We start from the raw sequence: 17048 nt of genomic DNA, 5'->3' as shown, positions 1-17048 counted from the left end.
ATTCATTGTGATACTGACCTATTTTGCTTTCTTCTGAGACAGCATATTCTCTTTTGTCCCTGCATTGAATTATCCCTTTATACTTTATCACTTCTCCAGTAGAGTCTCATGCTGTGTGTCAACCTGCTTGCACAGCCCTCTGAGGAACTCTGCCCATTTCTCTTCGTGCTTCCAATAAATTAGAAAACCCATAATGAAATGCTATCAACGAGTATTTCCTGAGCAGTGCTTCAGCTGGCAGCCAATAACCCACAGCTGTCATCAAACACCTGATCTGGGATGCTCCTGCCTGCTGTGCTGTATCCAGCTGATCAGCCACATGTGTGATGTGCTCACGGGCACTGAAAGGGCACTCTGGCACTGCTGGCACACCCCAGGACAGTCTGGGGAGCTCAGGGGAGGGCAGAGATGGAGGGAAATGGGTTTGAGCAAAAAAGGGGATGAGAAGAGGTCTCTGAATCAATCAATATACAGAGAATTTGGCAACTGATTGCCTGTGCTATAATTGTCCCTGTATTCCAGAGGAATTAATTTAACATTTGTGCAAAACAGAGGAAGATATGGACTTGGGGAATGCATGTATTAGAGCTGTTGAGGGAAGTAAAGCTTTTTCTTGCAAAGAGGGGGGAAGGATCCTGACCCAGCAGTGCAGCTGTGCCTGGGTGGGGTGACACAGCCAGCACAACCTGTCAGTGCCTCAGAGAGAGCCAGCAGGTCTGTGCTCACCACAGTCACACCAGTGAGCATCAGGAGCTGCTCCACTCATCCCACTCATTTCCATATAGGAAATCAGCAACTGGGTGTCTCCAGAGCCAGGAAGAGACCTTAGCATTTGATTTGGAAGAAGGCAGTAATACAGGAGGCAGTGCATCACCAGGATATGTCTCTATTTTGCAAATTTTTAGCTGTTTAATCTCTTAAAACTGAAAATTAAATCATTGTCCTTGTTGTTTAAAGGACAGCCAGGACAGCTCTCCAGCCATGCAGAGCTGTGAATGCCCTGCCACCCACACCAGAGAGGCTTCCTTGGAGAGAAATCTCACAGCAAGGTGACATCAGGGAGGGACAGCACATTCCTGCCATGGGGACCTGCATTTTGGAAGCATTTCTAACCAAGCTGAAGCTGATTGTGGCGGGGTCATGCACCACAGGCAGCACACATGGTTAATATGCAAATCTCTCCCACAAACATACAGAGGCTGGGCTGGGATTAGAAACTGATTTTCCAAGCACCAAACCAAAGCGCTCTGAAACATCAAAGCGAAGGAGTTATTCCTTGGCAAATAATCTCATCTCAAGTTTGCAGCAACCATAAATTGTGATGGCAACATCAACCATAGCAATGGATGGACTGCCATGCTGCAAGAGAATGCTGCAAACTCACCTTCCACAAACTGATTATCTATCTCAGTTGTTTCATGATAATAATTCTTTGTTAAAAGATTAGTTTTCAAATTAGACTTTTGAGAGCCTTATACTGCTGAGAGCGCCAAAAGAGGATTTTGAGGCCAGCTTGAGGATTTATGACTTTGTGACAGCAGCGGGGTGGAGTGAATGCTCTTTTTGTTGCAAATGCAGCTCCAGAAGCAAGTTAGGCCACAGGTATTAAGAGCCAGCTCGTGTGCCAGCTCTCACCCCTCAGAGAATGTTAATCCAATCTGCCAACTGCTGCTGCACTCTAATGCAGCTCTGCCCTGCCAAGCAATTACAAAAGGCTCCTTTTGCTCCCGAGCCACCTGTCCCTCACAGCGCTTCCCTGGCACCACAAAGCCCTTCAGTCCCTGGCTTAAAGGACAGCAGCTATGTTTTTAACTGGTAAATGAAATGGGAGCTGCAAAGCACTCTGTGGGGTTTTTGCACCAGCCTTTGTGCACTTGTTGATGCTCAGGTTATTGGGAGGTAGCTGCAATGAAGTTACAAAGAATTATGAATGAACGTTATCAATAATGAGCTCATTCTTTTGTTGATCTTTTTAAACTTTTATCAATATTCACATCATAGATATGAACTCCCGGGTTTCCCCTCTCACCCTCTAGTCAGAAACTCAGAAATGAGAATGGAATTATCTAGTACATAGTTGTGATTCTAATACACCAAACAAAATATCTAAGGAACAGAAGCAAAAGATGAACAAACATTATTATGTACTGTGAGTACAAAAGTAGCCTGAGGCCAAATAAAAGTTTTAGAAGGACATAGCAATTACCTCAAATGCAGAAAACATAAAACACCTTCAGATCCATACAAACACACCTACAGAAGCACACAACCATGATTTTTTAGGAATATTTGGGATCATAATAATCCCTGTATTGGGCCAGACCCAAAGTCCATCCAGTGCACTTCCCTGGCTCAGTGGCCCAAAGCCAATTCAGACAGAAGACTAGAGCTATCTGATTTACAGACATCCTTTCCCAAAATACTTTCCCAGGCTCCTGCACTTTGCAACTTGGAGTGCCTCTCTTTGCAGCTGTCTACCTTGAGGGATGTCCCTGCCCCTGACCTCTCCAGTCATTCTTTACAAGCATTTCCCCTTTTTGCACCTACAATCTCATGCAGCAGCTCCCTTTTTCCCAGACAATGGTGCCAAAAGCTTGTGTGGGCTATGATTCCTCTCGGCAGCCCTTGATGTTTATTTTAGCTTTAGAATTACACCCTGAATTATCCTGTTTATAGAGGCAGCCTGGGTTAGCTGGTGGAGATGGGAGTTTAGAGGGTTCACATCCACATTCACTCGACTGACTCTCACCTTCATTGTCTTTGGAGCTGCAAGTCTGAGGGCTGAAGGACAGCAGGAGAAAACAATGCTTAATACAGCTTTTAATGAAACATTAGATAATACCTTCTTTCAAACAAACATCTCTCGAGCTGTGCAGACACTGAGTCTGGAAATATTTTAAAAGCCTCTTTTTTTGTGAAGTTTACAATGCAAATGGTAAAGTTTTACAGCAATTATGTGAGAACCAAGCCATGAAAAAGTGCTGAATATTTAGTATATCTAATTTACTTATTCATTTTTAAATAATTTGCTTTAGAGGCAAAAATTAACAACTACAGAACCACAGCATATGTTCTTTCTGTTAAAATTTACTCTTAACATGTAAAAATTGCTTTTTCTACTGTAGCAGCTGAGAATGGGAATACTACAAAAAGTTAGGACTGGCATTGAAATTTTATAGTTGGTCCTAGGCTCAGGGCACTTTTAGAAGACTCAAAGAAAAGAATCAGAGACAAGAAAGATGAGTCTGTCAGAAAGCACTAGAGAGCAACAGTTTAAAAGCAGTGAAGTGGATGTGAAAGAAATGAAAATATTCAGATGTATTCTGGGAACCTTGGTTAAAAATCCTCTCCCTGTTCAGTGAAAGATTAATTTTCCAGTTCCATACGAGATCAGAAGACTCAGAGCTGTAGCTCAATGTACACACAGATCTAATTCACTGGAAGAGACAATTCTGTATTCTGACAGGAAGAAAACAAACTGAAATCACACAGAAGACACGAAGATATTTTCTGTGTTATCTTTGTGATGCTGTGGGCAACTTCCATGGGGTGAATGGTCTGTGGTGATGAAGAACTTCTCTTTGGCAAGCAGGGGGAGAGCAAAGGGGACAGGAAGGAGCACAGAAGCTGCCCTGCTCCTCGCCTGCTGCAGAGCCCTCCACAGCCCTGCCATCGGCAGCACCACTCCTGCACACAGAAATGTGAGGACTCAAGCATTTAAAGACATGACTAAAGCCCTGTGATTCCTCTCCCTTTTCAAGAAAGAGCTTCTTTTGAGCAGAGAATAGAAGTAAAAAGAATAGAAGATTCCATTTTCAAATCTGGGTCATTAGCTGCCCAAGGAGGAACATTAATTATTGGCTTTAACATCAAGCTGGTAAAAGCAGAGTTCTGCAGGCAGTTAAAGAGATAAAAGGCACTTGTTCAGGGTAAACACAGAGAGCCACTCACTCCTTAGATTTAGGATGTAACTCAGCTAAAGAGGAGAACATTTACATCAGAAGATTTGCATTTCTGAGTACAGGAACTTCATTGGGGTGCCTGGCATAGCAAGAGCTGTTTTTCCAGAAGAGGGCACTAAATATGTATATTTTTTACTATTTCAGTGATTAAAAATTAAAAAAACTAAAAAGGACTGGAAACCAGTCAAATTAGATTATAGACTGCTTCATATGTTTCTGCAGAGACACCAGAACTAAATTCTTTCTAGTTTTGCCTTCTGAAGCTGTTTAAATCACTGTTGTTTTCTCATCTTGTCTGCTATTCTTAATATATTTCTTTCCTTAACATTTTAAAATAACCACCTGTATTTATTACAATCCAGTACAAACCAGGATGTTCATTGTCCCGAAAAACTTAGGAAGCAAATTTATACTAAAATCAGGAACTCATCTCTAATGCAATTCTGAAGTCTCTCTATATTGCAGGGAATCTAATTTTTTGTTACATTTTAATTTTTTTCTATAATTTCATTCCTCATAAAGCAAAGTTACCCCATGTTTCACTAAGATAGATTCCCATACAAGTGCAAGAAAGAAAATTGTGATTATTTTAAATCTGTCCATCTGATTTTGACTGTTTAGGAGACCTTATTATTACATTATCTTATGAAGGCTTTATTCAAAAACAAACTGCATTTTGTTTTTATGACATTTTAAGAATCTTATTAGGACATTAACCTCTACCAATTTGTTCAAGTTAGCTCATCTACACACACAGAAGAGGAAGCAGAATGAGAAATTCAGCCTTATGCAAGCTAAGAAAAATTGTTTATTTTTGTATCATAGTGTTTTGCCTTGCGGCTTTTTTTCCCCTTCCCTGCTTGATGAAAATCTCATTTACTAAAGAAAATATTTACAGAGGAAGGCTACTGATAGCTGATACTGATACATAATACACCTATGTACTTTTGCATGACAGGCTAATTATTTCTGAGTTTGGATGCTCCTCTAGTCTTCCCTGGAACTGTGGATTTCCTTTGCAGCTTACTGATGTGTATCTGTGCTGTGAATAAATTCAGGATCCAGTTTATTGGCCTTTGCTACACAGGCAAGGCTGTCCAACTTAGTCTGAAAAACAATTTTGCACTCAGTCATGTTTGTGCAATTTCTGTTGAAGTCTCCCAGCTCAATTCAGGAGGCTTCAGGTTTAGTTCTAATTCAATTTATCTGCATTATTAGGAGAACAGCAAGTGTTTAATCCATTGTTTTTAATAGGAAAGCAGTTAAAGCTCAGCAGCTGAAGTCAGCAGACTGTTTTTAATGCTCTGCATTTCAAGTTTTGTTGTAATGATCAGACCAAACAGTCCCCGGAGTGGAGAGAATGGAGACTGGATAAGAAATTGGAAGAATTGGAAGAAATTGGAATAAGAAGTTTTCCTAAAATCACTGCTGTGCAGGGAGCAGGCGGCAGCAGAACTGGAATGTGTGGATGGAAGACTGCAGGCTGTGCTGAGCTTTGCTTCCCAGCTCAGGCACACACATCTGGTTGTGTTTTGTGAATGCACCCAGACCAGCATTTCAGAAGCACAGACTTCCCCCTGGAAACATCCCCAAAACCAGGGAGCAATAGAGCCAAAAATCTGGTGTCCAGTGTGGTTTTATTGTTGGCCCATGGAAGGGCTGCAGGCCCTAAGTCACCACAGTGGCTGCCAATGATAAATCATGGAATGGTTTGGGTTGGGAAATCATCCAGTTCCAACCTCACTACTATGGGCAGGGACACCCTCTACTAGACCAAGTTCCTTCAATGTTGAGATGATCTCACTCCAAGAATACCTGCTGAGGATGAGGAGAATACCCATTCTTTGCGTTTTGGGGGTGCAAACATATTTTCCATGGATAACAGACACAAGCAGCCCCCACCCAGCCATTCCTCCTTGCTGACACTCAATGCTTATCCTTTCCCTTTTATTAAGAATGGAATCACATCCTAAGTATGCATACTTGGGTTGTGTCTTTTCATTCCAACTTTTTTTCCTCCAGTTTCTATTGAGTTACAATGACACACCCTTAATTTTCAATAAGAATCCTTGGCCCCATGGCTCAAGGATCCTAAGCACGAAAACATCCCTACAGTATATTTCTTTGAGTGCCTAACCCCCCTCTAACTTATTTTTTAAACTATTTTATTTTCTCATTAAATCAAGCTGTTCCAAAGCAGAAGAATTGCTGTCAAAAGCAAAGAACCATTCAGGCTACATAAAGGAATACAGTTTCTGCTGGAACTTTGCCAGGATTACAAATGAACCACAAGGGTCCCCCCAAAGCAAAATAAATAATAGGTTTGACCTGTTTTCTTCCCCTGTGTTAGTCCAAAATTCGCCCTGAAATTTAGCAACATGAAATTAATTTCTGTAGTTTCTCCCTCAAAAGAAAACTCTAGGATTAATCTTGTCAGTAATTATTGCTCCACTGGCCTGTAACTGTGTCCAAAAATTTCTATTCTAAACAAACAATGGGACAGAAATTGGTGGAAGAACAAATATTCTCACCATTTGATGAAGTGTTTTCTCAATTAGAGTGGGTAGTAAGAAGTTTTAATTCTGTGAGCACGTGCAGCAGAGAAGGTTTGGCATCCAAAGGGCCCTGCTGCTGAAGGCACAGCTGAGGACACCTGAGAAGGCAGTGTTTGTACAACCCTGTAATAGAGTTTTGAAAACCCAGGAATCCCCTGAGAGTTTTGTGGCAAACTTCCCTCTCACTCTCTGTGCCACTGCAGATATCACACATTAATTAGTCTGAAACAATTACTGATAGCAACACATGACATGTTGGTGTATCTGACAGAGATATTGCTGCTTCTGCCTGCCCTGAGATTCACTGCTAGGAAAACCTCCCACTGCTGAGGCTCAGGTATTAGCAGCTTTGGTTTATTCAGTGAAAGGTGACCATGAAGAGCTCATCTCTTGGCTAAGATAGACTCCCCAGCTTGGACAGAAAAGCAAATAGGAGTGTGGAAATGGTTTTGAATCAACCTTGTGATACCTTTGAAAATTCTGTTTGTCTTCTTGAAAACAGCAGGGTTTGAGACTGGAAAAGATAGGCTGTCTTTCACAAATACCAGATTAGTAATTCAAAATTACCACAACAAGCTCTTTTAAAATAAAATATTGCCTTTGAGTGTTGTCAAAAAATAGCTGCTGCTTCAGCTTCAAATCCAAAATAAACTAGCACCCTCAAAATTAACCTCTTCTATGCTGTCAGAACATTCTTGTTAAGGCAACACTTCTGGACACACAGGCCTTAGCTTTAGTTATGTAAATGGAGCTGGAGCACTGCTGCTCTACCACAAAGGGGTTAAACAGCACTTATCAAATAAGGTTATCACACATCTAATCTTGGCTGTTAAAATAATATCATTCAAAACAGGATCTGTAAGAACAAGAAAGAAAGGTGATCCCACCTTCAGCCCTGACACCCCAGAACAACCTCACTGACAGCCCACACATAAAAATACTGCCATTTTCAGAAGCTGTGAGCATTTTATTGAACTATTAAAGATTAGCTGAATGGTATTAATAATATTTATTCTATGGGAAGTAATTGAAGTTGTTGCTTTCCCAAAAATTTAACGAATTAGCAGATTTGATGGGTGGCTGGCCTATGTGTTTCCACTAATTCATGAATAACTTTACTTCTGCTCTTTAAAAAAGCACTGGATGACTACAGTCATACAGCTTATTCTTCATTCACAACTACATTCATACAGTTGGTGAATTGAGAAAAAAGTTACTCTGCCTGAAGATACACACATGCACAATGTAATAACAGAAATATTTTAACTAATATAAACAGTATTTGGATTGAGTCCTTTTCTTCTTTTTGTTTAGTAAGTGCTTTATCCTAATCCATTATTTATCCTAGTAACAGTAACTATTTCTCACAAGTATATGAAATTACAGTGCTTTAGGCTTGAAAATGTTGGAAAAAATCATTTTAGCCACCAGTCTTTGATATAAGTGAACAATGTCCTTATATTGTGCACATTTCCAATAGAGGAGTCCTTCTGATTTATGAACAATGATTCAAAACTGTATTCACATTAAAAAGAGGATATGAAAAACCATAAACATAAGCTTTTTGCTTCAAAATGGCCCCTTCAAAAACTAATAATTTACAACAAACACCAAAAATTAAATAACAATCAATAAAACAGGTAGCATTATTTTATGACAGAAATATTCTATCTGTGCTCACTTTATCATGAAATCACGAAACATTTTCAGTGTTCCTGAAAACAACATTGGGTGAGAATGAAAAAACTAAATTTGAAATATATTTATTGCCATATAAAGAAAAGAGATTTATGTAAGCCTATTTCTAGGCTTGGTAAATCCATTTCAATTAAGCAATAAATATCATGACTACAGTCTGAGCAGTATTACTGATGATAGTTATGACAGTGTTCAATTTTCAGAGGTATATTTATCATAATAATGTTTATTACCTAACTCAAAAGGATGTTGTGAGGATTCATTAATATTTATACCCATTACTGTTTTGGAAATAACAAACAATATGTTATTTTAATTTTTACACAACTAATTAAATTAGCATGAGGTCGTAATGGGACCATAAGCACAAAACCCATTTATTTCACATAACCACCAGACTTGGAGAAATAATAAAAAATAGTAACAACAACAACAATAATATGTTTCTTTCTATAAATAATGCTTTTTTACTTCATTCACACTCTAAATAACAAGCCTAAGGTTTGCTCTGGGTCTTTCTGACCTCTCTTTGCTCCCACCACTCCTCTCAGAGATACAGGCAGGGAGAACAGAAATACTGAACTCACCACATGAACTAGGCTAAAAAATAATTATTGAGTGTGTTCCAATTACAACAATGATTCATTCTTTCCAGCCATTTGGGATTAAAAAAGAGCATTTCTTTTACTGCAAAATAGGTAACAGCATCTGTTGTATCAGCTGCAAAATCCTCTGAGCTCTAACTTTGTTCAGAAGCCCTTGCAGTTTGGTCCACGCCAATCAGCCAGAATTTCTGAGTGAATTTGCCCTTAACTGGAACAAACACAGTAATGGGCTGATAAAATTGGAGACAAAGAGCAAAAAGTTTTACAAGGAATCTTGGCAGCTTTAATTCCTCTCTTGCGTGACGACAAGATTCCTAATAAAGGCAATTAAATACTCACAATTTAACATCTCACTATGTCACTCCAGAAAACAAGTTTTCTTCTCAGATATTTCCTCTGTTCTTTTATTCCATTACACAAACTCCACTGGTAACTGACTGCCACACAAAGCTGCACAAGCTTTAGTTACTTTACTCTTACTTAAGTCTTTACTCTTACCCCAGTCACTGAAATGCCACGAGATTTAAGGGTTGCTTGGTCACTTGGTTATTTGGGAGACCCTTTTTGGAGACCAGGGGTAACCACAGAGGTGGGGCCAGCCCAAAGACCTGTGTGTGTCCCCAGGAGGCACAAGGGGAGCACAGAGCTTGCCTGTCAGTGGTGCTGGAGTGACCTTGGCCAGGCACCACCAGAGACATCTGTGAGCCTCTGACCCCCTTCTGCTGAGCTGCTGTGGCCAAACCCCATTTGCCCACATGTTTTGGGGTTATTAAATCTCACATCAGAGACCACACACTTGTTTTGGTGAAGGATGGTTTGAAATCAAAGTTTCTCCATGGAGGTGTTTATTCCCCGATGCCTTCCTGAAATCTCACTCTGCTGTTTGAGCCTCAGGTTGCACCTTGTTGTGGTGTGAAGAAACTAAAAATAAACAGCAGAAAACTGTGGGAGTATTTCAAGACAAAGAAGCTTGGTGCCTTTCCTGTGACCTTTCCAGAAAAAGAACAAATCTTCTGTGTTCAAGGTTAGAAAAGCTCCCTATTAGCACAAGGCTTACCCAGAATATTGCTGCCTGAAAGATTAAACTTCTGTAAAGATAAGCACTGCAAAAAAAAAGGCATTTACAATGAAATCTGACAGCCAGACTAGCCAGAATGTACCCACACCAGGCTCACAGCTGTCTGCCAAGCTTCCTGGGAGAAATATATTTTAAGGAACGTGCTTTAATTCATTATCCTTTAAAATGATGGAGTGATACAACAGGAAAACACACATTAGCTGCCTCAGTGTCTTTGCAAAATAGGTGTCTGGCAGTTCAGTGCTGTGTTATTCCAGTGTGGGTGTCACTGCTGTCACCCAGACCAACACTGAGCAGAGATGCTTCTGTGAAAATAAATAGAAAAACATAGAAGCAGCTATTACTGGAAGGAAATGACTTTGTGGCACTTTTCTTAAAAATATTCCGCTTCATTGGAGTGACACATTGTGCTCTCCTATTTTGATGTTTATTCCTGTCTGATATTAAACACAGAGGCTGAATCCATTCATTTCAGAATTCAGACAAATTATTAATTCATACTATGCATATCAAAGCAGCACAACTGTACTGTGTAAAAAAATGATGAAAATATCTATACTCACAAACAATTAAAAGGCAGCACATCGCACTTTCAAATGCCAAAAAAATAAGAAACAATTTCTGATGGCTAAAAAATAAGTATGCAATAATTCCAAGAAGCTCCTTTTTTGAAATTGTAGAATTAAACTTTAAAGACATGTCCTCTGCCAATACATCTCCTGAAATTTCCTTTTGACTTTGCAACAAGGACAACTGCCCAAGGCTTTGCTGATCAATTCCTTGTTGCAGAAAACAGCATAATTTGAATTTTGTCCAAGAATACAGTTTGAAATGCTGAAAATGTGAAGAGCTAACTAACATGCAATTATTTGTAGTCACAGTCTGCATACCAAGGAAGAAGAAAGCTGAAGAAATAATCTAACTCTTATTGCCATTTTAATACAGAGAGCCACCCATCATTGCTTAAGGCTGCAATAACCAAGACTGAACCCCACCACCCCTCTATTAGTGTGCTTCAAAACAGAACTAAACAAAACTCAAAACAAAACAAAACCAACAAATTTTCTTTTCTCTATAAACATGGATCTTAGAGGAATAAAAGAGGGTTTGTTTTGTTTTATTTTGCTTCAGGAACTCTTGCTGTATATGAATATAGCAAGAACAATTTGCGATGTTCTCTTACATTGATGACACATTCTGAAACATTCCCAAAAAATGTTTTCAGCTTTCCACTCTGGGTTTTCCTTATTAGAAAAAGATGTGGTGTGATGCAGGGAGCACCTGGATGTGTGCTGCTCTCTCTTCTCCAGACAGGCATCTTAAGAACCACAAACTCAGTATTTTTCTGTACCTCAAGCTCACAGCAAGCACTGACATGCAGAGAGGAGGATGCAGAGGAAGCACATCCAGCCCATCCCTTTCCATTCCCATGGCTCTCCTGCCACATTGCCCACATCAAGCACTGCACCACACCCTGAACACAAAGTCTGGGTCTGGGCTGTAAAAGCCCCCCTAACTCTGCTTCTTTCAGATCTTCAGTGTGCAGTCCTTTCAGTGGAAAAATGCTGAGAATAAAAATTTATTTTCTCATTACTTTTTAGAAATTTAAGGTTTTTTCTCTCTCTTTTTTTTTTAAGATTTTTTGGGTTCTTTTGTGTTTGTTTTGTCATTAAAAGCATTTTTTCTGTCATTCTCAGAGGAAGTGAGGGGAAGCCTTCCCTCCTCAGGGCTCTTCCAGCTTCCAGAGTCCATCTGAGCAGAGTTGGCACAGGGCTTCCACAGACAAAGCCTGATTTCCACTAAAAGAACTGCATTTTGCAAAACATCTCTGGCTTACAAGGCAGGGAAATTAGAGAGAAAGGCTTTGCATGCTCAGTGACCCTTAGGCTGTCTTTTCCATGTTTAGAATTAACACTTCCCTATCCATCTCTGTCTAGAACTCAGCTAAACTTCAGGCAAGTGAAGTCACACCACCAGTAATTTCCCAGGAAAAATCATTATTAATTACTCCTTAAGTTTCTGATAGAGTTATTTTTTTCCTTACTCTAAAACCAGACATGCTTCTTCTGACTTTCATAACACAAAGTCAGGAATAACTACAAAGATGATAGCAGAGAAATCATAAGCAACAGAGCTACAACTTTCACCGCCTAAAGGACCCACAAATTTCCTTTGGTTAGCAGCTGAAATGTAATTTACATCATGGACAAAAACAATTACAGCTGTCAGCAAATTAATTATTTTAATTTTGAAGAATTGGTGATATTCTAAACTATGGAAACAAAATATATAGTTCATCCAAGTAGTACAGCATAGCTATCACTCAAACAATTCAGGCCTTATACCAGCAGAATTGAAAAAGACAAAAATATTATTCATACAGAAGGATTGCTTCCCCCATGTTTGATTCTTTGGTCATCATTTAAAAATGACTCATTACATTTTTCCCTTTTGAAGCCTGGTAAAAAATTTGCTGTAATCCAGAACTTAGTATCAACCTAATGGTGATTTTTTACAAATGATTTATACCTAACTCTCAGAAGAAAAGGATTTATAATGAAAGTGATAGCTCAAGCCTAACTGCAGCACAGGGAATGGTGACACCATAATTAATGTATTATTTCAATTGTGGGAGACACTGACAGTAGCTTTTTGTTCTGGGGAAGAAATTTATAGGATGATGGAAAAAGACACCGTGGAAAAAAAAAAAATCACAGAAGAGGAATAGAAATCCTTGTAGCAAAGACATGTCCTTACAATCCCCCTCCCGGAGGCTATAAAATCCTGGCAGTGACAGTGTTTCCTCACAGTCTAATTTATACCTTTCTCCTCTACTAGATGGCAGTGTGACATGCTCTCAGAATTGCTAAGTGAGGGGGTTTCTTGCTTTCTTTCTTAGGAAGCAATTAATTTAAAATATCATCTTGCTGGCATAAAAGTTAAAAAAAAAACCAAAAAAAGAAGTTTGCCACTGGCTGTGTATTTTGAAATCAAATCTGTTTACTTACAGGTTCAACATCAAAGGCAAATAGTGCATATTCCCTGTCAGGTGACACCTCATACCGGATAGCCTTTAAGGAGACCTGGAAAACAAATACAGTTTTGAAACAACTATTCATCAGTTTTCAAGCTAATGACACCTAGAACTAATTGTTATGATCATCTCTCTAAGGATGAAGAATACTGCCAGAATTAAGTGTCTTGAAAAGTATAGTATCTTTTTTTTTTTTTTTAAACCCCCGAAATGTTATGTGGGCACTCATAAGAGAAAGAATAAATACATTGTGACTCAGAGCAGGCAGCTGTATAAAAAAAACCCAGAATTTTCCTTACTGCACAGTGGCTGGTGAGGTTGCAAGTGTAGGCAGTAGTTAGTAGAAAGCTCTGATAAAAGCCAATTTATTAATTTCCTCCCATTATCTGTATTCACTGGACAGTGCAGGAGATAAAAAAAATATTAAATATCTTCTGGAGAAAATTAGTAATAGAGACATCACTACCTCCTCCAATTAAGATAACCCAGAGGAAAACTGTTCTGTTTTCTCTAGTAAGAGTTTTTGAGATGCTGCAGTGATCCAGTGCACCCTGACCCGGGTTCTGCAAAATTCAGCACTGTAAATCTTGCTAACAAGAAGAACTGCCATGGTATCTCAGACTTGCCAGGAATTACTTTTTTCCCAGCTCCACTTTTCATTTGTGTAGTGCATCCATTTCTCCTCCCCGGTATGTTCCAATGTAATGCATTGCTGGCACAGATGGCACCAAGGTCAAAAAGAGGTGCCACTAACACATCACTCATGCACTGCCTTTTAAATCTCACCCTCTCACCTAACTAATTAGATGTAAGTCCTTGAGAGAGTCCCACACAGCAAAACTGGGAGGGGAACTGGGGAAAGTCCTCCCCAAGGGCAGGGGGGATGGATGGGCTGTGGGGGCAGCCAGAAGCAGAGGGGACAGGCAGCACCATCACAGGATGATTTGTGTGGGAAGGGACTGTCCAGTCCAAACCCCTGCAATGAGCAGGGACAGCTTCAGCCAGACCAGGCTGCTCAGGGTCCCATCCCACCTGATCTTGAGCATTTCCAGGGAACAGGCACCCACCACCTCTCTGGGACACCTCACAGGCTGCTGACCCAGAGTAGCTCAGGATGGGGGAGCCTGGCGCCAGCAGGGCCAGCATGGAGACAGATTTTATTTACAGAAGACAGATTTTATTTACTGTAATGTTAATAACATAGAGAAGGGAAAACATGACCAAGTAGCAAAGGTTTTCTGCCCCAGGGCTGGGAAGGAAGAGGAAAAAGACAACATGTCTGAATAAATGTAATGGCAGCTCTTGCACTGAGGCTTTGTGGATCAATGTGCAGGTAACCTGCAAATGTATTCACTGAGAGGGCAGAGGAACAAAGGTAGAGCAGGCAGTAGGGTGGAAAACATCATGAAAATGTAGGATTATCTTGTAGCACTGTGCTTTTCTTACAAATGGCAATAATTAAAAACCAGTGGAATAAACAAGAGGCCAAATGGAAGTAATTTGACTTCAACAGACCTTGACATTAAAGGAAGCCAGCCCATTCTCTCAGAATTGTAAAGAAAGAGGTTGCACTCTGGTAAAAGAGGATTGCTTACGTGATGCAGTAAAGTTTGAAGGTTAAATGCAGAATGTGAAGTTTAAGTTTGGGCCCTGACATTATTCACTAATAAATTCTTTGTCTCATTAAAAAATAATTAATACAATTGATGTACTAACCTTTGCCACAATGCTGGTTTCATCTACTACACAAAACAATGCTACAAAACATTTCTATCACTATAAGCAATACTCAGTATCAGATGTGACTTTGTTTTTTCTTTATATTCATCTTAATAGTCACCTAGTAACTTCTTCCCACAATTTCTTAGGGTTTCTCTCAAATACAACTCCACTTCTTTTCCTTAACACTGCTCATAAAAACCACTGAAATCACATTTCAACCATTAGGCAAGAAAAATCAGCAAATGCACAAGTAAAAAATAAGTATTTGTGTGAAATGTAGAGAAGGACAATAGACAATAATTTATATCAATTGTCCTTTTTATTAAGCATGTAGAGATGAGAATTATGCATCTTTCAATTATATATAATATGCAAGACTAGCTGCAAATCTCTATATGATGCTTTCCAGAAGTGTGAGATAAACTGAGCTTGCAGAATTATAACAAAAGCTGGAGTTCAATCTCACATTATCCATCACTGCATAGCCCATTGTATCACCAGTGAATTGCTTCTCCTTGACAATACATGAAGTTGAAAACCAAGTCATTTTCTGCTTTACTGATCCAACTGCAAGAGAGCTGTGAAATTCAGCTACGTGTCATAGAAAATACTTACAATTTTTTTGTTTTCTATTAATATTGTTGAACTGTTGGTTTTGACATTCCTCAGAATCACTGTGCCATTCTGGTTTCTATAAATGAATTCATTATCTGCAAGGAGGAAAACAAAAGGTCATTAAGGAAATCTGAAATTGTGTTTGTGTGGAACCTAATTATGGACTTAAAACCAAAAGTACTGCTGGGAACTTCTTACTGAAGAACTCACATTATTTTTTAACACAGCCATCGCTAAAAGTGGCTTTGAGGATAGCCATAAAATGATGTGGTTGGTGTTTGTCACGTTTGTTGTGCCACAATTTCCCTTAGATGAATGCAAGAGTGACCTGCTTTGAATGTACATACACAGCTTGCTATATAGTTAGTGTAGAAAACAAGGTCAAAAAACCCCATTCTTTGTGATTAAAGGTTTCTGACTTCCACAGTCTCTGTAGGAGTTTAATAAGACTGGAAAATCTCTGAAAGTGAAAGGCAAATGACCCCCTAACAAAGGAGATTCTGGAACCTAATATTGTGCTCCAACTCTGACATTTATTCTGCAGAATTATACCAGCAGGAAAAACATGCAGAGAAATCACCATTTTCACATGAAACAAGGCAAATCAGCTTGTCTCTGGGCACTTTGGGACTACTCCAGCTCTCAAGTCAGGTGGACAAGAGGAAAAATACTGGAGACAGTGTCCAGCTCTCAAAGCACACAACCTGCCCGACAGAAAGGCTGGGGCAGACATCTGAAAGGGACTCCAAATGAGGGTTAGGTAGCAGGTCAAAAGTTCAGGATGAAAAGCATTACAACAATAAAGGGATGTCATAAACTGAAGTTCAGGTCTGATCAGTGCTTACGTGCACTGCCCTGCAGATAAAACATAAAACCTAAGTCCCAAGCACTCTGCCATTAAAGGAATCAGCAGTTTTTCTTGGCACAGGACTAGGGCAGTGGTTTATTTGCAACTTGGCTAAACTGAGAACTGATTGATCCTACCAAACCTCTGCTTCCAGTTTCAGTTAGGGAAACAATTCCTCACCACCTCCCCATTATGTTGGCTCCCCCAGGAATGTCACCATGATGCAGCTGGAGCTAGAGACATGTGGGTGGTTTAACATTACCCATGGGGTGTCCTGGGATGAGTCAAAGGTGAGTTTAAACCCTTTAGGGCAGGTACAAGCACAAATCCAGCTCACTGTAGCTGCAGAGGTATGCACTGCCCAGCTGGGGTGACCTGCTAAAGGGAGCACTGGGTCTGGAGACTTGGTTCTTTCAAAACCTGGGTGTACAGACCTAGCATACTCCTTATCCATGTTCCAGTCTTTTTTTTCAAACCTGATGATAATATTCTTCATCACAGTCACTAACCAGCTTTATGAAATGCTCTGAAGGTGCAGATGAAAATCTTCTATGCTCTACTTATTGCTGTCAATATATATATAAAAAAAAAATCTCCTCCTCCATATCACAGATTTACACAGATAAGTGGACAAATAAGAAATCTTCTCTGAGATTGGGACGGATCAGATTCTTGAAGGGCAAATGTTTGCTGCAATACTGTTGATCTTCTCAAAACCACAAGGTTTTAGAGACTTAAGATTCTCAGAGTCCAAATCAGAGCCCTTTAGACTCATAGGCAAAGTTCTCAAAGCATAACTCTTCTTTAAATTATGGAATAAATTTTATTAGCAATATCTGTCTTGAATTAAAAAAAAAAAAGAAGGATCAGAATTAGATTGACTTGTATTTATCTTTTAAGTATTCCTTCATGTGACTGAACAAACTAAGAAA

General features: G+C 39.5%; 1 protein-coding gene across 4 annotated transcripts in view; it reads right to left on the bottom strand.

Moving 5' to 3' along the window:
• Nucleotides 1-17048, bottom strand: part of DPP6 (dipeptidyl peptidase like 6) — a 539077-nt gene that overhangs the window by 120320 nt on the left and 401709 nt on the right. For all 4 annotated transcript variants that reach the window (XM_064433316.1, XM_064433370.1, XM_064433208.1 and 1 more), the window contains exons 4-5: nt 15270-15364; nt 12907-12981 (exon numbers count right to left, since the gene is read on the bottom strand). In XM_064433316.1, the coding sequence (XP_064289386.1) occupies nt 12907-12981; nt 15270-15364 (170 nt within the window). The remainder of the gene's footprint in view (nt 1-12906; nt 12982-15269; nt 15365-17048) is intronic.

Source organism: Passer domesticus, chromosome 1, assembly GCF_036417665.1.
Source record: "Passer domesticus isolate bPasDom1 chromosome 1, bPasDom1.hap1, whole genome shotgun sequence".
In the NCBI taxonomy this organism is placed as follows: domain Eukaryota; kingdom Metazoa; phylum Chordata; class Aves; order Passeriformes; family Passeridae; genus Passer; species Passer domesticus.
Note: the sequence above shows the minus strand (reverse complement) of the source record. Positions and strands in the feature narration are given on the sequence as shown.